This window comes from Pocillopora damicornis, chromosome 7, assembly GCF_964200805.1.
Source record: "Pocillopora damicornis chromosome 7, jaPocDami1.2, whole genome shotgun sequence".
Classification (NCBI taxonomy): Eukaryota; Metazoa; Cnidaria; class Anthozoa; order Scleractinia; family Pocilloporidae; genus Pocillopora; species Pocillopora damicornis.
In genome coordinates, this window is record NC_142676.1 from 2,202,296 (window position 1) to 2,225,724 (window position 23,429).

At 39.6% G+C, this 23,429-nt stretch overlaps 3 protein-coding genes, 1 long non-coding RNA gene and 2 pseudogenes across 5 annotated transcripts; 1 reads left to right on the top strand and 5 right to left on the bottom strand.

The window, feature by feature from the left end:
• The first annotated feature begins 1,750 nt into the window (after positions 1-1,750).
• Positions 1,751-8,491, top strand: LOC149041999 (uncharacterized). Its single transcript, XM_089213358.1, has 7 exons — positions 1,751-2,013; positions 2,259-2,362; positions 2,696-2,811; positions 3,584-3,657; positions 4,017-4,291; positions 4,396-4,681; positions 7,262-8,491. The coding sequence occupies exons 1-6, from the start codon at positions 1,883-1,885 to the stop codon at positions 4,578-4,580; spliced, it is 885 nt and encodes a 294-aa protein (XP_089069484.1). The 5' UTR covers positions 1,751-1,882; the 3' UTR covers positions 4,581-4,681; positions 7,262-8,491.
• Positions 8,492-8,627: 136 nt separating this feature from the next.
• On the bottom strand, positions 8,628-9,731 carry LOC113682247 (uncharacterized). Its single transcript, XM_027199401.2, has 2 exons — positions 9,278-9,731; positions 8,628-9,189 (listed from the first exon to the last, which is right to left on the bottom strand). Exons 1-2 carry the CDS (start codon positions 9,348-9,350, stop codon positions 8,795-8,797), a joined length of 468 nt encoding a protein of 155 aa, XP_027055202.2. The 5' UTR covers positions 9,351-9,731; the 3' UTR covers positions 8,628-8,794.
• Positions 9,732-10,452: 721 nt separating this feature from the next.
• On the bottom strand, positions 10,453-11,657 carry LOC149042000 (uncharacterized). Its single transcript, XM_089213357.1, has one exon. The coding sequence runs from the start codon at positions 11,407-11,409 to the stop codon at positions 10,468-10,470; it is 942 nt and encodes a 313-aa protein (XP_089069483.1). The 5' UTR covers positions 11,410-11,657; the 3' UTR covers positions 10,453-10,467.
• A 72-nt stretch (positions 11,658-11,729) lies between these two features.
• On the bottom strand, positions 11,730-17,059 carry LOC113679534 (bile acid-CoA:amino acid N-acyltransferase pseudogene; annotated as a pseudogene). Its single transcript, XR_016188311.1, has 2 exons — positions 16,181-17,059; positions 11,730-12,202 (listed from the first exon to the last, which is right to left on the bottom strand). The product of XR_016188311.1 is annotated as a bile acid-CoA:amino acid N-acyltransferase pseudogene (transcript).
• A 930-nt stretch (positions 17,060-17,989) lies between these two features.
• LOC149042001 (bile acid-CoA:amino acid N-acyltransferase-like) lies at positions 17,990-18,851 on the bottom strand (annotated as a pseudogene).
• Positions 18,852-20,280: 1,429 nt separating this feature from the next.
• Positions 20,281-22,244, bottom strand: LOC149042002 (uncharacterized). The gene is made up of 2 exons (XR_016188712.1): positions 22,071-22,244; positions 20,281-21,582 (listed from the first exon to the last, which is right to left on the bottom strand). It is a non-coding gene; the product is annotated as an uncharacterized LOC149042002 (long non-coding RNA).
• Positions 22,245-23,429: the final 1,185 nt, after the last annotated feature.

Genomic DNA, 23,429 nt, shown 5'->3' on the forward strand with positions numbered 1-23,429 from the left:
AAGTCCACAATTGACTTGGTTCATTCTAAGTTCGAAAGTTTGTGGATCCAATACTTTAAGCGGTCGCCTGTTGTCGCCAGTTTTCCAAGCGATTTTCAAAGAATCGACAGTGCCCACATTCGGCTGCTAGATCGCTACCATTACTCGAACAAGAAGTCCTCTAATGCAACGGAAATTGTCTGTTCCTCGTTTGGGTTGATAACCACTCTGCTTCGCCGTTCCTCTTCAGAAAGCTCTGAGTTCATTTCGCAGCTGAGAGATTTGCTGAACTCAGTAGATCTCAGTAAAATGTCTATCGACGAAGAAAATGAAGGCCAAGCAAACAAAGAACGACCACGTGCTTCACGATGCTTTGAAATGCCAACGACACCAACGAACAAGACATCATCTGTGGCCATGGTGTCAGGTTGTGTCGCCCCATTGCCTTGTCGCCCCAGGTTACGTCGCCCCAATCGAAGTTACGTCGCCCCAACATCGGAGTTGTGTCGCCCCAACATCAAAGTTGCGTCGCCCAAACGCGCAACTTCGCTTATCAAGTAAAAGTTTGTAAGATTCTCCGATCGATTTACGCGAACGATCGACTTATAACATAAACATAACACTGCTGTAAGATTTATCGATCGATCGAAGGAAAAGTTTGTAAGATTATTACGATGTAACTCGATGTAACTTATTTCGAAAACCACCCGTTTTTTATTGTTTTTATAATTTCACAACACAAAATCTTTATGGAATCTGTTTGCTTAATAGATTAATTTACTTATTAAATCCTAAAACCATCCTTTTAATTTTAAACCGTTTTACAGTTTCGCAACAAAGATCTTTTAAACGGACTGGAGCAGTGTTGTAATTATTATGCGGCAGTTTACAGTAGGTTAATTATGGCATTCGTTTTCTAACTAGGTTGGTGGACGCCGTCATTTGATTTTCGCGACACGACACCAACTCGACCTACTCAACAGAGCAAAAAGCTGGTACGTGGATGCGACCTTCAAGCTGTACCGTCAGCCGTTTACCCAGCTGTTAACAGTCAACGCCTTCGTAAAGGAAGTTGACTACGTCAAGCAGGTGCCGTTGGTTGTTTGTCCTTATGTCGGGCAAACGGAAGCGTGATTACAGAGCTGTTTTCCGAGAGCTGCTAGAGCTGTTACCATCCTCAGCGCTACGACAAGTCACGCTAGACTTCGAGTGTGCAGTTTGGAAGGTACTTCGACAACTGCTCCCAGACGTCAAACTACTGGGGTGCGTCTTCCATTGGACTCAAGCCCTGTGGAGGAAGGTTAGTGTCACTTACCATTATTTAGTATATTCTTGTTTTCTCTAAAAAATTTCGCCATTAGTTGTTTTTGAAGACCATAAATCAATTTATTATTTATTATTTGTTAATGCCGTATAAAGTTTAAAAATATCGCCGTTCGTTGAGGCCACAATTCAATTGACTCTGAGTGTGTTTTTTGATTGCCCTTTCCTCTACTAAAGCACCTTTTGATATAAAAACACGAATGAAAGGTTAGTTAATGTTACATGACTTCATTTTTAGCATGCTTTACATCAAACTATTGAAATAAAATCCTGAAGTAAGCCGAAATGTTCGAAGTAGATTTATCATCTTCGATGGGGCGACATAATTTTGATGATGGGGCGACACAACTAATATGTCGGGGCGACACAACTCCGATGTTGGGGCGACGTAACTTCGGTTGGGGCGACATAACCTGGGGCGACAAGGCAATGGGGCGACACAACCTAGATTCGTGGCCATGACACCCCCAAACAGTGGAAACTCGCAAAGAGCTGAAAAAAAGAATGTTTCCCCAAATCTAAAGGAGATCAGCGAAAAGGAAGATTTGGATACTCCAGAAAAGGTGCTGTTGATGAAGCGATGAAGCAGCGAAGCAGTCGCGTCATCAAGGACGTGCATGACGTGTGCGAAAGAAACAGGGAAAGTTTGGCGATGGTGCTTTCGAACATGTGCGCATTTGGCGACCCAGAAGTCAACTGTAAAGAAGACAGGTTTGTGAATTGCAACTTGCCTGAACTCTTTACTACCTTCTGGCTAAAATATGCTTGTGGTTGTATGTGCATTTAACTTAAATAACACAATTACAGATTTTTGTAAGCCCCACTCAGTTGCAATATCACCAGGTCATGCATCCACTCTGAGATCTAAGTGGATTGATATCAATATCCCTAATTTGGCTTTAATGCACTAAATATAACAATGACTGTATAGATTTTTGATTTTTATTTGTTGACAGAGACAACCTCAAGATTCATCTTGAGGACATCAACCACCAGAAGAAAATATTAAAGGAAAAAGGAATGATAGTTGATGGTAGACATTACACCGTTGAATTTCTGGGTAAGAATCAATGTTAGTCTTGGAATTTTCTTTAAAAGTCAACTTCTTGTTCATGATACTATTTATAGCAATTTATTGTGTTTCTGCCCAGTTGGTAGTCTGACTAGAACTAGATTGAAGCAGTAGTCAAACTATAGTAAATTAAGAGTTTTTTTATATTGTAAAACATGTTCAAGGTTTAACTGCAGCAGCAAGAAATAAAACCTGGAATTTATTACTATTTTACGTCAGAAATTGATTTGACTACCCTTTTCTTTAGATACATTAGAGATTAATTTCCTGGAAAGTTTAGCATGTTAACTTTTGCTTTTCCATTTCTGTTATCAAACTTAGTTGTACTGGACTACAAGACCTTGGTACTTCTTTTGGTGAAGAAGACGAATGCTTCATTCATGTTAGGTGGTAGAGGTGTCAGTGTCGAGTTCTGTTTCATCTGCAATGCTATCAGGGTAAAGTACTCAAATGATATAGAAATTAGTATGGGGCAACTGCAACTTGTGCTGTTAAAGTTGAGGTACATAAAAGTGCTGCATCAGTTCATCAACTTTTTTACAGTGATTTCAGATGACTTTGACCTTTGCCAATATTTGGGAAAATAATTAGTGAGTGATAGAAACATCAAGTTGCTTTAATTCAGTCAAAAAAAGTTGTAAAGTACTTCTCTAAAGGTCATTCTGCTTTAAAACATTTAAAATCACTGAAAGTATGAATACATGTACTGTACTGTAAAAAGAACAGGGCTCACACAGAGTCATAAATTCTTGGAAAAGTCTTGATTTTCCAGACCTGGAAATAGTCTTGAAATTGAAGATAATGTCTAGAAAAATAGTTCAAGTCTGGAGTTTTTTTATAGCTACATAAAGTGCTTAATAAGTTCATTTTTTTCCCCTGTGGTCAATTCAATCTCGCCTGTAGCTAAGACATTCAATCACAGAATGAGAAGTTTCACAATTGCACCATGGTTATTGTACATTTGCAGTGCATCATGAAAGAAGCTTGGTTTCTGCATTTTTCAAGATCTCTATTGATCACCTATTTGACCATCTTCAGTCTGGAAAAATAAATTGATGTTTTGGAAAAAAGGTCTGGGAAAAGTCTTGAATTTTGGATCCAAAAATCTGCATGAACTCTGAAGAAGATAATCGGAAGCATGATAAATGTGTAGTTCTATCTGAAATTATAATATTATATATTATTTGATAGTGTGCCTATTTTTGTCAGGGTTGCAAATGCCATGATGTTGCTCCAGATGAGACATGCCTGGATTGCCTCAGAAGTAAATGCAACATAGGAAGGTGTGTAGGCATTTGATCATTGTCATATTAAATTATATTCAAACACATAAAGGGGATTTTTTTACTGTTACATAACAAAATGAATTTTGTAAGCCATAGGGAAATGACTTGTACTAAAGCATGAACTGAAATTAAGTGTATAGTTTGGGGTTTTTTTTTAATTGTTGCTAGTAAACTAAAATCCTCATTCAGGATCTTTTGCCAAACTTGGAAGGTTGCCAAAAATTGTTTTCATACTGTCAGGAAAGGAGTACTCATAGTTTGGTAATTGAAAAAGAAAAAGAAAAACATTTTTAGAGAAAAACATGAACTGATTCATTGCTTCAGAAAATCAATCATTCTTTGAAATTGTCTTGTAGATCAACTGGTATACGAGATGATCTGGTTTTTCTTTTGGATGAAGAGCTTTGCAACATTCAACTTTGTGCTCTCCATATGGAGATGCGCAACACTGAACAGTTGTTGGCATCCATTGGTCTTCTTGCATACAGGGTAGATTCCCTAGCAGAGGCCAATGCTGCCTTGAAAAACTATGGCCCAGAGTCATTTCATGGCGATCGCATCTCAGTAAAGAAGAAGTCAGATCAACAGTCTGCTATTACAAAGCGGAATATCCATGTCAGTTCAATGTCTGGTAAGACATTTCCTAAAATAATGTTTTCAAGAGATGTTTTCCATAGGTCTTAAAAAATCTTTTTTTTTTCTGTTTTAATTTGCTCTCATGCTGTTGTGTTTCAGGTCCAACAGAACAGGAAATCCGTCAGCACCTTCAAAAAATTGTAGAACTTGCCCTACCACTGGATAAATTCAAGAAGCCTTATGAAGATGTGAACACGGCAAAAACTTTGATCCTTAACAGAGTTACATTTTACCAGGCTCGTGTTCATGTTGATGCAACTATTATTTTTATACTTGCAACTTGATTTAACATCATGTAGTCAAGTTCACTGGTAATGTGTATTCATTGAGTTCATACAGCGTCCAGACGATCCGTCAGAGTGCACTTTAGGAATCAAATACCTCTGTGAGTATTTCTTTAATTGCTACAGTCTCCTATGTAATTTGCCCATCTTATGACTAATTCCATCACACAGCAGCTTGAAATTAATGGAGCTCCATTAACTGAAAGCTACTGCATATAGGAATATAGGTGAGCTCAGAATTGAAGTGTGAACCATTGTTTAATTTTAGCATGTCTGATTCTGTTAGTTAACACACCTTAAAGTGTAGAGTAACACAGAATTTTCTATAGTTAGAGATCCATAGGTGCAGTGTAACTCAGTGTTTAATTTAGTTCAAGGTAACTAACATAGGCTGCACTTTAGGTGGTACACCCATGGGTGCAGTGTAACCCAGTGTTAAATTTAGTTAAAGGTAACTAACATAGGCTGCACTTTAGGTGGCACACCCATGGGTGCAGTGTAACCCAGTGTCTTATTTAGTTAAAGGTAACTACTGTAGGCTGCACTTTAGGTGGCACACCCATAGGTGCAGTGTAACCCAGTGTTTTCTTTAGTAAACGGTAACTAACATAGGCTGCACTTTAGGTGGCACACCCATGGGTGCAGTGTAACCTAGTGTTTTATTTAGTTAAAGGTAATTAACATAGGCTGCACTTTAGGTGGCACACCCATAGGTGCAGTGTAACCCAGAGTTTTCTTTAGTAAACAGTAACTGACATAGGCTGCACTATAGGTGGCACACCCATAGGTGCAGTGTAACCCAGTGTTTTCTTTAGTAAACGGTAACTAACATAGGCTGCACTTTAGGTGGCACGCCCATAGGTGCTGTGTAACCCAGTGTTTTCTTTAGTAAACGGTAACTAACATAGGCTGCTCTTTAGGTGGCACACCCATTGGTGCAGTGTAACCTAGTGTTTTATTTAGTAAAAGGTAATTAACATAGGCTGTACTTTAGGTGGCATACCCATAGGTGCAGTGTAACCTAGTGTTTTATTAAGTTAAAGGTAATTAACATAGGCTGCACTTTAGGTGGCACACCCATGGGTGCAGTGTAGCCCAGTGTTGTATTTAGTAAAGGTAACTAACATAGGCTGCACTTTAGGTGGCACACCCATGGGTGCAGTGTAACCCAGTGTTTTATTTAGTTAAAGGTAACTACTGTAGGCTGCACTTTAGGTGGCACACCCATAGGTGCAGTGTAACCCAGTGTTTTCTTTAGTAAACGGTAACTAACATAGGCTGCACTTTAGGTGGCACACCCATGGGTGCAGTGTAACGCAGTGTTTTATTTAGTTAAAGGTAACTACTGTAGGCTGCACTTTAGGTGGCACACCCATAGGTACAGTGTAACCCAGTGTTTTCTTTAGTAAACGGTAACTAACATAGGCTGCACTTTAGGTGGCACACCCATGGGTGCAGTATAACCTAGTGTTTTTTATTTAGTTAAAGGTAATTAGCATAGGCTGCACTTTAGGTGGCACACCCATAGGTGCAGTGTAACCCAGTGTTTTCTTTAGTAAACGGTAACTAACATAGGCTGCACTTTAGGTGGCACACCCATGGGTGCAGTATAACCCAGTGTTTTCTTTAGTAAACGGTAACTAACATAGGCTGCACTTTAGGTGGCACACCCATGGGTGCAGTATAACCCAGTGTTTTCTTTAGTAAACGGTAACTAACATAGGCTGCACTTTAGGTGGCACACCCATGGGTGCAGTATAACCTAGTGTTTTTTATTTAGTTAAAGGTAATTAGCATAGGCTGCACTTTAGGTGGCACACCCATAGGTGCAGTGTAACCCAGTGTTTTCTTTAGTAAACGGTAACTAACATAGGCTGCACTTTAGGTGGCACACCCATGGGTGCAGTATAACCCAGTGTTTTCTTTAGTAAACGGTAACTAACATAGGCTGCACTTTAGGTGGCACACCCATGGGTGCAGTATAACCCAGTGTTTTCTTTAGTAAACGGTAACTAACATAGGCTGCACTTTAGGTGGCACACCCATGGGTGCAGTATAACCTAGTGTTTTTTATTTAGTTAAAGGTAATTAGCATAGGCTGCACTTTAGGTGGCACACCCATAGGTGCAGTGTAACCCAGTGTTTTCTTTAGTAAACGGTAACTAACATAGGCTGCACTTTAGGTGGCACACCCATGGGTGCAGTATAACCTAGTGTTTTTTATTTAGTTAAAGGTAATTAGCATAGGCTGCACTTTAGGTGGCACACCCATGGGTGCAGTGTAGCCCAGTGTTGTATTTAGTAAAGGTAACTTCCTTTGGCTGCACTTTAGGTGGCACACCCATGAGTGCTGTGTAACCTAGTGTCTTATTTAGTTAAAGGTAATTAACATAGGCTGTACTTTTATTGGGTTTCTGTTTCTTTTAATTTTTTTTTCAAAAAAATTAACTTTCATCTACGAGACTTAACTCTCAACTGCCACAATTGATTAACATGAAACTTCTTCACATAATATTCATACATCATGTTGTGAACAGGTAATAAAAATACTCAAACTTATCAGGTAGAGATTTTTATCTAACATCAAATTAAAATTTAAAATTGGTCATTATTGATGAACAGCCTTACTTCTCTTCCGGTTTGACTGAAACCTTAACAGTTACTTGTTGTTTCTCTTTTAGTGTCCTGTGAGTGACCTACTTTCAGACCAAATCCTACTGTGGTCTAATCAAAGTGCAGCTTTGCCGATGCGGGAAAGAATGACAAATATCATTCTAGGATTCGGAAATATTCTTATTTCCGATTAGGTTGCTTAAATGTAAATAGTTCAGGGTGAATCTTCTTTTTAATTTCTGAAGCATAATGACATTATAAGAGACGCTCTTTGCTAATGGAAGACTGCGACGCTTTACGACGGTTTCGCTCCTTGTCAAATTTCGCTACGTTCGAGTTCGCTACCTACAATTCGTGTCGCTACTTATTAGCAAAGTCCTGCCCTAGGGGCAAGCTTTAAAGAATGAGAAATACACTAAAAGACTTTTGTTCTAAATCGACCAAGTGGTTTACAGAAAGTAATCTTAAACGAAGTTGTTGCGAACCAGGCGGTAGCGAATTCGACAAGTAGCGAAACCGGTTGTTACCGTTGCGACGAGTTGCAAACAGGCAGCGTGCTTTGCTGACTAATATTCCAAGATTTAAGTTATTTTTTTCTTGTTGATTTGGTTGTTTCGATATAAGTTGTTTTCATACAAACTTAAGCAGTGAAAGTCAAACTACACAACAATTTCAACTAAGTAGTACACTACGCGAAACCAATAGCTCGACTTATACCGTAACAACCGGTGAGCATTTTGTAATATACTTTTTTTTTAACATAAACATAAGGCATCACGGTCCTTGATTTAGGAACTTGGAGCGAACGAATTTATCAATCGAACGCAGTACATTCAGAATACCCGGCCACATGTCGAAACGCTTTTAGAACAAAGCATACACAAAGAATTGCCTTTTGTTATTCAATGAGATGCAAACGAGTGGCAGGGTGTTCAGTAATCTAGCCGAATTATAAGAGCAGAGTAAAAATTTCCAGTTATTATTCAATATTTATTGATCATAAACGTCGAGTATGCATCCTTGCTTTAGGAACCTTAATAGCAAAGAAGAATAGAGTGTAACTGTGTACAATAAACCCCAATAACAAAGCGAGGATCTTAGAGTCCCTGTATATATACAACGTAACAATGATTTTATCGAAATCAGAAATTCAAACGCAAAGCGAACACAAAATCTCTTTTAAATACCTTGCACCTACTTGTTCAGCTTTTGAAATATTGAAAAGAATATGTAACTATATATGTGAAGTCTTCCTCTAAAAAAAATACAATTATTATTAAATATTTATTGATCATAAACGTCTATGCGTCCTTGCTCTAGGAACGTTAATAGTAAATAAAAACTGTATGTAACAGTGTACAGTATACCCTTGTAACGAAGCGATGGATCTTAAGAGTCCCTATATGTATACCACGCAACGATGATTAAAGAAATTAGAAATTCGAACGCAAAACGAACGCAACATCTCTTTCAAATGCGTTGCACTTACTTGTTCAGCCTTTGAAAGATTGAAATGAATGTAACTATAATGAAGTCTTCCTCACAAAAAAGCGGAAAGTAAGTTTGCCGTACTCTGAGCAACGTGAGTAGAGACTCGGCCACTATATCAGTTCTAATTCCCTTGTACAGCGTCCTTCACCTGGACCAATATCCAGGTACGAGCGGCTTGTCGGTCTTGAGTCCTGCTTTCTGGCTCTCGCTTTTGCATAAGCTAGTGCTTCTTCTGCTGACATTTCGGAGATATCAGGCACTTCATCGCTATTTCTGAATAAGGCTTTTGGCCGAAATTGCAGCAGGTCTTGCTCTTCCAACACTAGCTTCAAGGTTTCCTCATTGAAAATTTTATATGAAAAGCGCTGCGCTATTCTCTTGAAAATCGGCTGACGGATATGGGGAGCATCGCGTACGCTGTCTACCATAGGGTTTCCCAAACGACAGAGTAAATGAGCGAAGTACTTCTGTGGCACTTGAAGGCAATCAACATGGCACCATTTTCCTTTCGATGAAAATAAAGTTAGGTGTAAGTAAGTGTGTAAGTCCAAGCACACCAAAATAAAGAACACATTGCGGGTTAGAGCATTTACCTGGGTGATCCGGTACCAGTGATCCGTTGATTCGCTCCACAAGAACCCCAAGCCATTTGAGATAATCTTCCATTTCTTTGTCAATAAGTGCTGCTGCTTTTGGCTGTTCACATGGACTGTTTCATTCGTCCAAAAATTGCGCGATCTCGAGATTCCTTTCCAGGTGTTTCAATCCGAAATGTTTTCTCAGTGAAACACCTGTTTTAAACTTCTTTGTACACAGTTGACAGGGAGCTGAATAAGGCATTTTTTTCTCGCAAGGTCAAAACAGTTGTCTAGTAACTTAGCAATGATCGACTTTCTCTGCTAATGCGTGGCGTGCCGAAAGTCGGCAGTCGGAAGTCAATGAACTTTCTCACTTCTACGAGTTTTCGTTAGTTATACGATTTGAAACAATGCTCTCAATCAATGACGCGTGACTCGCAAGCTTGAAAAATTCCGCCATTGTCGCAAACAATAGGTCCCTTAAGGTCACGTAAGCTGGGTCATAAACTATTTCTTGTGGCAGAATCATGGGGAAGAAGTTGTCCTTCATTTTAAAATCGCTGAAATTGTAGTAACTAAACCTTGAATGAAACTATTGTAGGAAGATTCATTACTTGACGAGGGAATTCCGCATTTAATTGCACGCGAAAAGCGATACGCGAAGCGATGAGTGCGATATCGGTTTTTAAGTGTAATTTAACGCGGAATTCACGAGCCAAGTAATGGATTTTCTTTGAATCACATATTTGAATAAAAACAAGATAAAAAGAAAACAGCATTACTTATATTTGTTATGTATACGTGGATGCGAAACAATATCACTTAGCCCCGCTAAACAACTCCCCTCGTCAACCAATCAGAAGGCGAGATTTTATGCAATGATGCGATTCTATCTGATATTAGGTCTGCTGACTTGGAAAATACTACACCTAAAATTTAACATCAGCAATCTTACGAGAGAAAGCATAAAGGCTCGGTCTCTCTGACGGCTTATCTCTGGTTGACATTTTAACCAATTCTCGGACCCTTTCATAAAAACCCAACAAAGACGATATCGCCTTAAGCATTCTTCCCAATGAAAAAATGTCACTGGCAACGCTATAGAGTCGTTCACTAACAATCTCAGGGGCTAAATAGTTTTTCCCTTTGCATTTCATAACGGTGCCGTTTCTGCGGTACAACGTAACAGATGAAACCTTAAGGCTTTATCCAAAGTCAATAAGAACTGGGCTGAATTCCCCAGAGGCTGAGGGCCGTTCTAGTACAACATTGTTTCCTTTGATGTCGTTATGAAGGTATCCTTTAGAGTGCACGTGGTCTAAAACACTGCATATCTTTTTAAATATAGAAATACAGTTTGCTTTAGTAACTGCGTTGTTATCGGCCGCTTGATGGAGAGTTACACTTTCTTGCTGAACACCATGAAATTGAGTCACAAGGCATAATGGTGAGGCCTTTGTAACAACACCAAAAATCATGGGTAGATGTGGATGGTCCCCCAAAGCAGAAACGACCTTTGCTTCGTGGAGTAAATCTCTCCTTGCTCGTTCTTCATCCTCTGACGTTTCGTTGTGAGTCATTTGCTTGACAATAACGTCGATGCCTCGATAGCGCCCGAGAAAACACTGTCCAAAGCTTCCACTCCCAACTGGATTTTTAGACAAGTATTCAATGTTTTCTGGCCTGAGTTCTTTGGGTTCAAATCTGGATCCATTGCTCGCTGTGGTTTTTTTTCCAATTAAAAAGGTTTGATGACGTTTCCCACGAGGTTTCTGCGAGACAACTGCGTCGGCACCAACAGCCATTTTTGAACAACCACCCAAGGCCTCTTTCTTCTCTTCACTGCCTGGTTTAAGCGCGAGGATATGGGGTTTCTTGACATTTTGTGGCTCAAAATGTTGGTCCGAAGGAGGCAGTTTCGTTTCCTTAGCCTCAGAAGTACAAGGCACCAACTCATTCGCTTCGCGGTTGAGTGATTGTAGTTCAACATTTTTATTCGTTGAATTCGGCATTTGCTTCCCTTGTTTCCTCTTTCTCCATTCTTTTCTCTGTCTGTTTCTTTCTTCTGGAGTATTTTTTCGTGATTTAATAACTCGCTCTTTTCGTTCTTCTTCATCTTCAAAATCCTTCACAAATTCCGCCATCATTATGTAGCTAATTGATCTATTTCCGAAACACAAATGAGCTCGTGATCGGTGTAAAAGTATAAAACAAAGGCTTGTTGATGTGCAGGAAATTCGATGCTCGTTTTGATGAACTTGATGATATGTGAAAGCCCGAGTTGCTCTTCAATCGTTTCTGGTTTGCTTTCATTACGCGACATTCTTCTGTCAGAAGAGTGTCGGGAAAAACACCTCGCAAGGATCGTACGTGACAACACCCTCCACGCCTCGACTGACGCTAAAAAAGCTCCATACAATTCCTTATAATTTTATTATAAGGAATTGTATGGAGCTCTCCGGGATACTTACAGTGCAAGCCCTGTGTGTCTTCTCATGGTTGGATTCATATAATCAATGCCAGTTGGTAGGGCGAAACGCCAGATGCTGCCCTTTTCTGAAGACATCACCTTGCTCTCATCAGGGGGTATGATGTCTGAGACTTTCCCTTTTAATTGGAAAGGGTGAAGAAAGGCGATTACCAGAGGCGAATTAGCTACAATGGCCTTTATTGGTGCGATCTGATAGCTTGCCATCAACAATGCAATCCATGACCCATAGCATATAGCGTGCATGCCGATACCATGTGGAAGTACTTTAGGGTGGCCTATAAGCCAGTTGGCAGCCTCTTTAAAATAATCCAAGTTTATTGAAGATGGAGACGATGGTTGATCTTCATAGCCCAAGTAGGCCAAAGCAAGAGTAGCGAATCCATGAGATGCCAAAAGTGAAGCCTTAAATTCCACCAATCCGCATGTAGCACCAAACAGATCTATGACTCCTGTCAAGATAACATTGACTGACTGAGTGCAAGATATGACTACGTACGATTAAGATATTGCTTTGATTCAGTAACAATCGTTTATAAAATACCACGTCAAAGGCGGCTTTAACTATACAAAATGTGAATAACCTTACACATTTTTGGACCACTCAAAATGGCGGACATATGATGAAAAATTCCTTCGCTAGTTTCCGCGTAACACATCTAAGGACTGCTGTTGCTGTCTACCTGCCAGGAATCAGACGTGAGCAAACGCTCGACGCGTGTCTTAGAAAGAAATGGAGAGTCTCAGTACAGTCCTCAATCTTTTTGTGGATCGCTCATTTTTGTTAAGGAATGCATTTTAAAATGATTGTCCGATCACCGCACGACTCTCTAGAGCTTACAATGACGAGGAAGTTAGACATATATATTCTTGCTGGAAAATATTGGAACCAGGTTTTTTGGCTAAAAATTAAACTGATAAACATTGGAAATTACTAATTTGGATTCATCCATCATAAAATAGATGACTTGTAATTCTGTTTTGCAGGCAGTTTTTCACATTATCGATCAGTTGAGATCAGTTCATCAAAATGATAACGATGCAATCTATCTTTATCTGTTCAATGGTCGGAATGCGCTCCGCCTCGTTTTCTTTGTGGAGCGGTCGTTGCAAGAGGAAAGGAGCGTCCGCCATTTTCTGAATGAATCTTGATAACCATCACAGTTTCCTTAAATATGAATGGTACATTAACTGCTTTATTCTTCACTAATCATTCTATTCAATTGTAATCGGACAGTTTGCTGTAATCGGACAGTTAAAGCAATCATATCAGGTCCACTCAGCTAAATTCACCAATCACAGCATTGATCGCAATAACCATAGCAACAACTACTTATCCTGAAAAAACAAAAAACTGAGGAATTTCCAAATTGGACAAAATTTTTTTCTTTAGACATGGTCTCTACTACAATTGTGTCCTAAATGTATTCGTTTTCTTTTTTTTTTTTCCGGAAATTGCGAACGGTTATGATTAATTGGAAACGGGACTTTGTGTCGTTCAATACTGTTTATCGCGGTCGTTCGATTTTGTTAATCACTAGCGTGATCACAGACCGAAATGGAGTCCACTTGGTCCTATTACCATTATGTTTAACTGAAGTTCATCCTTTATTCTTCCATTAAAAGCTTTGTGCATTTTTCCATGATTTTATAAATTCTTTTTCGCTTTACATCCCTCGCGGATTTCAATGATTTTTTAATACTTCATTGACCTGAGAGTGATCCAATGTTTTATGTAATTGGGAAAGATAGGGTAGCAAATTTCCGTGTAATATGCTAGGAATGCTCGTCATCTGTATTAAAAGGATTCTATTTAGAGCTCTGATTTCTTTAAATCCATTTTACATCCTTTTCGTTGGGTTGGATGAAGCCCAAAACGTCAATGATAGTGTTAGCAGCCAAATGTCCTCCTCTAGATATGCTGGTTCGCAATGGTGACGAAAACGAGCACACCACGCTTAGGACTCTCGTACTGTTTCCTTTAATTCCTCGCTTCTCTAATTTAGTTAATTTTAGTAACATACAATTTTGCTCCATTCTTTGCAAGTCTTTGTTAGTCTCTTTCGTCACTCACACTATGATTCTTACCGACTTGTACTTCTAGAAACTCACTTCAGCTACGGAATTCTGTCTCTACTTCTGCATGTCTACATTCTTTTACTAAGTAACCTCTAGAGTACATGCTCATGTATTCACTATGGTTTGCTGAAAATTAACAACAACAGTTAAACTTAATGGTTATGATGACTGCTTTAACCAAAACAAGAACTATCGCGTGGGTCCAACTAGGCACGTCCACTTGGAAGTTATACAGGACAGCAAGTCAGGAAACTCATCACCAAATCTCAAGCTTACATAGCTTTGGACTTTTAAATTCATATAGTAGCTATAATCTAATTATTAACGAATGACCAAATCACTCTGAATCGACGATAGAAAATGAATGACTAAGCTAATGAGATCCATGAAAAAATTACTCAATTCTTATTGGTTAAGATAAACACAGTTTTGGTCGTACGCGATTGTTTTGACCGAACGCACAATGCCACTTGCAGGGTTTCAATAAATTATTTTTGCACTTGATGCCCGCGCTTTGCTCTTGCATACTTTTATAATAAAGTTCGGATATTACGCATGCTGTCATTGGTTGAAAGAAAGTGCTCTTTGAGAGTATAGAGCATAGAGCTGAGCTAAAGCTGTCACGCCATCTGCCAAATTGTACTATGTTCGACTTTCTCCGGGACTTTTCCCTAGTTTTTTTCTTTAATTGAGAGTAAAATTCCGGAACAGGCAAGTCGGCAACCAATGAATCGACGCCAACGCCACGACTTTTTCCAGTAGTCCAGTGGTCAGTGAACTGACCAGTGAACTCTGAGTTGGACGACCCGGGTTCTATTCCTGGCTGGGGCAAAGCGTTGTGCCTTTGAGACTTGCGGGAAGAAAAATGCGAGTTCCGCTTTTAGGCTTGGCTAAATCTATTTATTATGACTTTTCTCGTGCAATTTGGGATAAATAAGCACTTGTAAAATTTTTCAAAGACCACAAATTGCACGAGCTGCTCAAAGTAAATTTTCCCAAAGACCACAAATTGCAGGAGCCGCCTCCTACGTGCTTAACAACAAAACAGAACACAGTCAAGGCTTCTCTATTTGTTAAATGATGAGCTATCTCGTATTTTTCCATGTATATTATTACGTAATCACAAGTCTGTGAAAAAATTTACTCGTGCTTATTTATTCCAAATTAAACTAGAAATCATGTGATTACCTATACTAACTAATACTTCATAGCAAAAAAATCTTATCACTGTTACTTCCTAACATAAAATTTTACTCAAGCTAAAAATAAAATACTGCTAGAGGCTACAACACATCGCTGAATGTCGTTTACTCGACTACGTCTCGTATTTCTCCCTACACTTTTTTCGAGCTCTAGCCGCTTCCTGCGTGCTTTACAACAGAGCAGAGCACAATCAAGGCTTCTCTATTGTTAAATGATGAGCTATCTCCTTTTTACCACTGTTTCTTCATAACATAAAATTTTAGTATCGCTTAATGTAAAATACTGCTGGAGGCAACAACACATGGTTGAATGTCGTTTACTCGAACTGGTTTACTACCTCAGTGGTAACTCTTGGATTCAATCAAGAGGTCTTTGGATGAAAAGGAAAAAAATGTCAGAAGAATGCCAAAGCATCAGAAAGCGTATAAAATTAAATTGTGCGCGAACACCATGTCGAATTACGAAATGAGTCATACTCAGCGTAACAGACTCATTTTGATCATCGATTTTTTCTTATAGTCATTTTTTAAAATTCACTTCATGTTTACTGTTATTACCGAGAATTTTTGTACTGGATTATCGAACAGAAACTGCAATATTAGTTCAAAACCTATGGAACCCTTTTTCAACGAGAGAGATCTGTAACTTCTTTTTTTGGATTGATTAAAGCCTGAGATTACCGAGAAAATAAAAAAGAAGCCGTCGTAAGGGTTTGAAACAATTGAGATATTCTAAGAGTTTTTGAATTAATGAAAATGGTTGAAACCATTGATAAAACCACATCTCATATCCCTTTATTCTTTCAAGGTCACCTTGCAGCATAGAGATATGGGTTGGGGTTTCCAGACAAACGTTTGCGTTTGCGTTTTTTCCTTTTCATTGATGACCTGTTGAAGTAGCAGAACAGCAAACTGAAGAAAAGTATTATTTTCGAAATTATGACCCGTAGCATTATACAGAGGATACCAACCCAAAAAGTGACTCTTGATAAAGACCTGAACTGTATGTCATCAGGGCACAGAGATCAGGACACATCTGGAAAGCTCAATAGCGGATTCTGATTCTTTTCAAATTCTAATCTCTAAAAACACTATTCTACTCTTGACTAACAGTTCTTTTTAGATAAACGTCAATCTTTCGTTACTCACCAGGAAAAGGTCCATCACCCGAAGGAAGAAAAAGAGTTCCACGGATTCTTCCTTCTCTCACAGGAATTCTCTTCACTCCATCCACCATGTACCCCTTCTCGAACGTATTGCTAGACAAAGGCTGCAAATACCTCGATTCCTGCGGATCCGTATGGCCATCAAAACAGTCCAAGACGACTTTGTAAGGTTTAGTGACATCAGATTTTACCAGTCGAATTCCTTTCCTCTGCCCAGGTGATGGTTTCATGCTCCATAAGAGTCCCATAGCTGAGACTCCGCGGTAAGATCCACCAACAGACGGTTGACTACAAACATCAACCTGGCCATGTTTGGTAGCGATGAAGTGAGCGTGTGAATCGAACACCTGCCCGCTATCTCCAACAACTCGTGCCCCGAGTGTAATCTTCTGCAGTGGTTTCAGTCGAAATACGTTAATCTTAGTTATTTTGTCGACGAGTGAGAATTTTGGCCACAAGGTAATCATCTTATTTGAAATTAACGACAAAATTGGCCGAGATGCACCTACTCAGTCGACGACCTATGACGTCAATTATCTCTTTTTCACCATTGTAGACTAATTTATTCCTTTGGCAGCATAATTTATGTCATTATCATTCGTGACAGTAACGCATTGTTCCCGAAAGGTTCGACGATAATTTGACCCAAGATTGAATGGCGACATTCTTTTCGTAGATAGGATCAAAGGAAGCTGACAACTCAAAATATACAGTTTAAATACCACAGTATATTCACCAGTTGTAAGCTCATACATGTCTAACCCAACACGAAAACGTAGATGACTTCTTACAGCATTTAAACAACCAGTAGCCTTCCATCCGCTTCACCATGGAGACAGAGGAAGACAACAAACTCGCCTTCTTAGACACCGCAGTTTTAAGAGAACCTGACGGCCGCCTCACCACCAGCGTATACTGGAAGCCCACGCACACCGATCAATACTTAGCGTATGATTCACCACACCCTCAATCTTGTAGCAAAACCCTCCGTCATCTCTGAGGAGAAAAAACATCTGTCATCTGTTCTGGTTTCTAATGGTTATCCTTTTTCCCTCTTGCAGAAACTTACCAAGACCGGAAACCGAACAACAGTGCCGAACCCTCCAACAAGCTCAAAGCTACTGCGGTTTTACCTCATGTCAAAGGTCTGTCCGCATAGCTTCGCCGCTGCCTACAACAACAAGGCGTGCGCGCTGTTTTCAAGTTGGAGAAATGTCGAAGAAAAGATCTTTGGGTCGCGGAAAGAAAAAGTAATGTGCACTGACATACACACTACTGCTCCCGCTGCTTGGACTCTGCTTGGATAATTCTGTACAGAGGTACGTGCCTTGTATGTAAGTCCTTTCCTTCTTCTGATGGAAATTTTTAAATCAGAGGGCGTTTGGACGTTATGAGCCAGAATGATAGTTCATAATTTTCTTTGGAAATGTCGCCCAGATACCCTACAGGTACTTTTAAAAATCACGGCCGCCTATTTTAAAGGCATTCTTCAGTAGAAATATCGTGAGTTAGTTCGTCACTTCAAACAAAATAGCCGCATAAAACTTTGCATAAGAGCAATTCAAGACGTGCAGGCATAGTGTTTAGGGACATTGAACCGAAACGATTTAATTAGCTACCGCGTGGGAATGGGCCACCTACATGATTGAATGGGCAAATGCAAGAGATGATAGTCTCTTGGCACGTGCTTTTTTGTGTGTTGCGAGAACCTAATGTTGGGTCGAACGAAAGCCTCGGTGACCTGTAGTTATCTGTGAAAGTTCTCAAACACATAGCAGGCAATAAAGTATTCTTATTTCTCACTCTCTGTGTCGTGTTGGAGATGTGTTCGCAGAAAATGTAAAATCTTTAGCCAGCAGTCTTCTTGTGCTCTGGCATGTGCAACAGTCTCCCCTCCCCAAGCTAGGTACGGGTAACCATACTCTTCTTTAGTAGATTTGCTAAAAAAAATCACAAAGAGGAGAGTAGGGTGGTTCGATGAGATGTCCTGCTTGGGGATAACGCAAGTTTGTGCACAAATGTTCTTTTCCATTCTCCTTCAGGCGATCAATAATGAACTTTACTGTAAAATCGGTGGGGTTGTTCAAGTCATCAGTTCCAGAAACCAGCATGACAGGGCAACTAATGTCCTCAACTGGTGTAATAGCTGAGTATTTGGAGACTGGTGTTGGATTTATGTAATCAATGTCAGTTGGTTGGGCAAAGCGCCAGATGCTGCCCTTTTCTGAAGAAACCACTCTGGTCTCATCAAGGGGTATGATGTCTGAGACTTTCCCTTTTAATTGGAAAGGGAGAAGGAAGGCGATTACCAGAGGTGAAATAGCTACAATGGCCTTTATTGGTGCGATCTGATAGCTTGCCATTAACAGTGTTATCCATGACCCATAGCATATAGCGTGCCTGCCGATACCAAGTGGAAGCACTTTAGGGCGACTTAGAAGCCAGTTGGTAGCTTCTTCAAAATAATCCAAGTTTATTGAAGATGGAAGCAATGGTTGATTGTCATAGCCCAAGTAGGCCAAAGCAAGAGTAGCGAATCCATGAGATGCCAAAAGTGAAGCCTTAAATTCCACTAATCCGACCGCACCACCAAACAGATCTATGACTCCTGTAAAGACAACATTGACTGATTGAGTGCAAGATATGTCTAACATGTGCAATGAAGATCGTATAATTAAGATATTGCTTGGATTCAGTAACAATCGTTTATAAAATAACACGTGAAAGGCGGCTGAAACTATGCAACATGTGAATAACCTTCAACAATTTTTGGACCACTCAAAATGGCAGACATATGATGAAAAATTCCTTCGCGAGTTTCCTCGTAACACATCTAAAAGGGCTGCTGTTGGTCGCTTTGAAACTTGTCAGATTAAAGTTTGTTCCTGTACTACCTGCCAGGAATCAGCCGTTAGCAAACGCTCGACGCGTGTCTTAGAAAGAAATTGAGAGGCTCAGTACAGTCTTCAATCTTTTTGTGGATCGCTCAGTTTTGTTCAGGTCTGCATTTTAAAATGATTGTCCGACTCTCTAGCATTTACAATCATGAGGAAGTTAGACATATATATTGAAGCTGGAAAATATTAGAACCAGGTGTTTTGGCCAAAAACTAAACGGATAGGTATGTTCATCGGAAATTATTTATTTGGATTGATCCACCGAAAAATAGATGACCTGTAATTCTGTTTGGCTGGCAATATATCACATCGTCGATCAGTTGAGATCAATTCATCAAAGTGATAACGATGCAATCCATCTGCTTTATCTGTTCAATGATCAGAATGCGCTCCGCCTCATTTTCTTTGTGGAGCAGTCGTTGCAAGAGGAAAGGAGCGTTCCGCCATTTTCTGAATGAATCTTGATAACCATTACAATTTCCTCAAATATGAATGGTGCATTAGCTGCTTTATTCTTCACTAATCATTCTGTTCAGCTGTAATTGGACAGTTTGCTGTAATCGGACAGTTGAAGAAATCATACTAAGTCCACTCAGCTAAATCCACCAATGACGGTAGTGATCACAATAACCATAACAATAAATTGGAGAAAAATTTTTTACGTTAGACATTGTATCTAACGCAGTTGTTTTTCCTAAATGTTTTTTTTTCGGAAATTGTGAACGGTTATGATTAATTGGTAACAGGACTTTGTGTCGTCCAATTCTGTTAATCGTCAGATTTTGTTAATCACTCGTATGATCACAGACCAAATTGGACTCCACTCGGTCCTATTTCCATTATGTCTAAGTGAAGTTCATCCTTTGTTCTTCCATACAAAGCTATGTGCCTTTTTCCATGATTTGATCAAATCTCTTTCACGTTACATCGATTGCAGATTTCGATGTTTTTTTAATACTTCAGTGACCTGAGAGTGATTCCAATGCTCTATGTAACTAGGAAAAATTGGATAGCAAATTTCCATGTAATATGCCAGGAATGCTCGTAATCTGTATTGAAAGGATTCTATTTAGAGCTCTGATTTCTATAAATCTATTTATATCATTTTTGTTGGGTTGGATGAAGTTAAAGAAGTCAATGATAGTATTAGCGGCCAAATGTCCTCCTCTAAATATGCTGGTTCGCTGTGATGGCGAGAACTAGCTAACGAGCACACCACGCTTAGGACTCTCTGTCTTTTTAACTGTTCCGTTTAATTACTCGCTTCTCCAATTCACAACAGATTTTAGTTACGTCCAATTTTGCTTCATTCTTTGTAAGTCTGGTTGATCTCTTTCGACACTCACAATTTGATTCTCACTGACTTGTGCTGCTAGAAACTCATTTCAGTTACGGAATTCTGTCTCTACTTCTGCACAACTCTTCTACTAAGTAAGCGCTAGAGTACATGCTTATATATTCAGTATTGCTTGCTGAAAATTAACAACAACAGTGAAACTTAATGGTTACGATTACCTGAATGAGCCTCTGACTGCGTTAGCCAAAACAAGAACTTTCTTGTGCGTCCAACTAGGCACGTCCACTTTGAAGTTAGACAAGACAGCCAGAGTTCGGAAACTCATCACCAAATCTCAAGCCTACATAGCGCTGGACTTTTAAACTCATATAGTAACTACATTCTAAATATTAACGAATGACCAAATGATACTGAATCGACCACAAAAATGACTGACTAAAATAAGGTACGTGAAAAGAATTACTCAGTTCTGATTGGTTAAGATAAATCCAGTTTTCAGGTAATTCAATGCAGAAGAGGGTTAATTCAGTGCAAAGAAGGAGGGTCGCAAATAGGTTTTTCGGGATCCGGGATTGGGCTTATTTAAAGGTGGGGATCCGGGAATTTAAAGTAAGAGGGGAACGTGATGCGAGATTGATATCATAAACGGGACTCGGAAATCGGCGATTTTGAGGAGCGGGATTCGGAAAATAATCATTTAAACAAACCGAGAACCGGGATGTCCGTTGACTAGAATTTGTGAAGAAATTGATCATCTCAGTCCACGAAAATCACCAAGCGAGCAGGTTCTGAAGCATTTGGTAGGTGGTCGGGCTGTTCAGCGACACTCTTGAGTTATTGCGCGGCAATTAAAATTATATCAGAAGCGAAGTTGCCAATTTATCAAAGATCCTCAATGGCCCGAGGGGTAACGAGGCGTCTAAGACTGCTGCTTCGGTTGAAATGCTTAACGGCCTCGAAAACCTCCACGGTTTTAGATTACCCAAGAAACTTTGGAAATGCAGCAAAAGATGGCTTTAAGAGGACAACCTGTTGGGTGGTGTAATATTTTACAAATCCAAATTCTTGGTATCCTACACCTGGACGTGCAATGATCCTGCCGGCCATAACAGCAATTCACCCGTTACCACCTCTACAGGTGACAGTACAGAGCATACAGAAGATGAGGGACTGGGTGCAAACATCAGCGCTCTGTCAAACAGGAAACAACGATGGCAATAGCTGAAACTCCCCGTTTGTACCTCTATCAGAAAAAAATTTAGCCTTACATTTTAGCCTGACTTCGAGGAGCAGCGAGAAAACAATGGGAAACAAGAAGAAAAGGAAGATGGACTATTAGTGTACGATTCCCCGTGTGATGATGATGACAACCCATCTTTGGAACAAGAGACTGATTTTCACCTGGGAAGGTTAAAATCAGCTTCGTAAGAAGTATTCACTTCAACAGCAGTGTAATGGCTGCCACGCCTTTGCCACCGGACATTAATTCGCTATCACTTTGATTTGTTACGGTATTTTCTCCACCGTCAGAAAGATACAACTCGTACCAACTCAACTACTTTATTAACTGACGTAATAACCTTACTACGGAGCGGTACCAATAACTAGCACAATAACTATTCACTTATCTTAGAGCCCTCTATAAAACTATAATCTCAGTGCACTACTGCACAACTCACAGTTCTCTTCGAAGATCCTTGAAACTTATTGATATCCACACAACTCTTGTCCAACGTAGCCTTCCACACGGCTGACAATTCCAATAACAATAAAGAATCCCAACGATTCACGCTCTCCGGCTCTGTACTAACACCAGCTTTACTCTCAAAAAAAGGCTCACTCAAGAAAAGGCCAACTTTAACAAATCGCGACTCCTTATAAATGTTTTATAAAATGTTCTAGAACATTCCAGAGATCTGTAATACAACTATTTTTAGTAACATTACATTGCTATTTCATGATAGGAAATTATGCTGACTAAGGGTTCTAGAAAGTTCCATTAAGAGTTCTCAATGAGTCAGTATGACTAAGCGTTCTAGAAACCATAACAATGACGTTACTGTTTGTCCGTTAGGGACGTGATCTTTTAAGTTCCACCCAGAACGGCATTTTTTAGTTGGTTGTCTTGCTTTGAGCTTATGATAAAACGTGTTATCGGAAGAGCGTCTTTTTGCCCACCTTATCTTGAAGTTTGTTTTGGTTAAACTCTTACAAGCGCGACTGTTATGTAGGTGCCTTTGTTTCTTTTTTTGTGCTCGTATAAATATCTAGTATTTTGGTAGTTTCGCCTAGTTTTTACAAAAGTTTCCTTATCGCTCGTTTTCGCAACCTTGTAACACGTGGCTTACGTTGTTCACGCTTTCTTTTGAACGCTACACGTTTTTCCCACTTGTTCGTTTTCAAGCGGTTCTCTTTTTATCATTTTTAGAATTCAGCTCATCTTTTTCCTTATAATTTTCATATTTCAGTTTACGATAAGTACTTGGTTACCTCGACTACGTTAAATACAACGATTCAAGGCTTGTGCGCAAAATATATCCTCGCTTCATAGTGCGTCTTCATTTGCGAAACTCATAGTGGTCGTCGAAAATTTGCTTTGCTTGTGTCGGCCGCTACAAGCAGAATTGTGTTCAATTGAGTTTTCTTTATCTCCCTTGTTATGAAACTATGGGATTGCCGTCATCTTTTGTGTTTCATGCAGTTATTGAAATTGTTACTCGTTTCTCGATCGAAGTTTAACGGAAGGAAGTCGTTACCGTGTCTGGCGTACGTTATTCGTGCAAAACTTCTAAAATGAACGATATCATTATTTTGATGAAAAGAAATGAAGTTACGTCTTACGGTGACCACCGACTTAAATGGATCAATGCTGGTTGAGGAGATCATCACCTACCGAAAAGGTCCTCCCAAGTTTAGGAAATGGACTTAGACAAAATTGTATGATCGGAATCGGGATTGGCCAGTATAAACCGTCGCGATTACAGGATTGTGAAAAAATTTTAGTCGGGATTGCGGGATTGCAGGATTGAAGAACGCTA

Coding starts and splice junctions, on each gene's coding strand:
- LOC149041999 (XM_089213358.1), top strand. CDS start 1,883: ATGAAGCAGCGAAGCAGTCGCGTCATCAAGGACGTGCATGACGTGTGC. Junction 2,812..3,583: donor TCATCTGCAATGCTATCAGG/GTAAAGTACTCA, acceptor TATTTTTGTCAG/GGTTGCAAATGCCATGATGT. Junction 4,292..4,395: donor CCATGTCAGTTCAATGTCTG/GTAAGACATTTC, acceptor GTTGTGTTTCAG/GTCCAACAGAACAGGAAATC.
- LOC113682247 (XM_027199401.2), bottom strand. CDS start 9,350: ATGGAAGATTATCTCAAATGGCTTGGGGTTCTTGTGGAGCGAATCAAC. Junction 9,190..9,277: donor ACTGGTACCGGATCACCCAG/GTAAATGCTCTA, acceptor TTTCATCGAAAG/GAAAATGGTGCCATGTTGAT.
- LOC149042000 (XM_089213357.1), bottom strand. CDS start 11,409: ATGATGGCGGAATTTGTGAAGGATTTTGAAGATGAAGAAGAACGAAAA.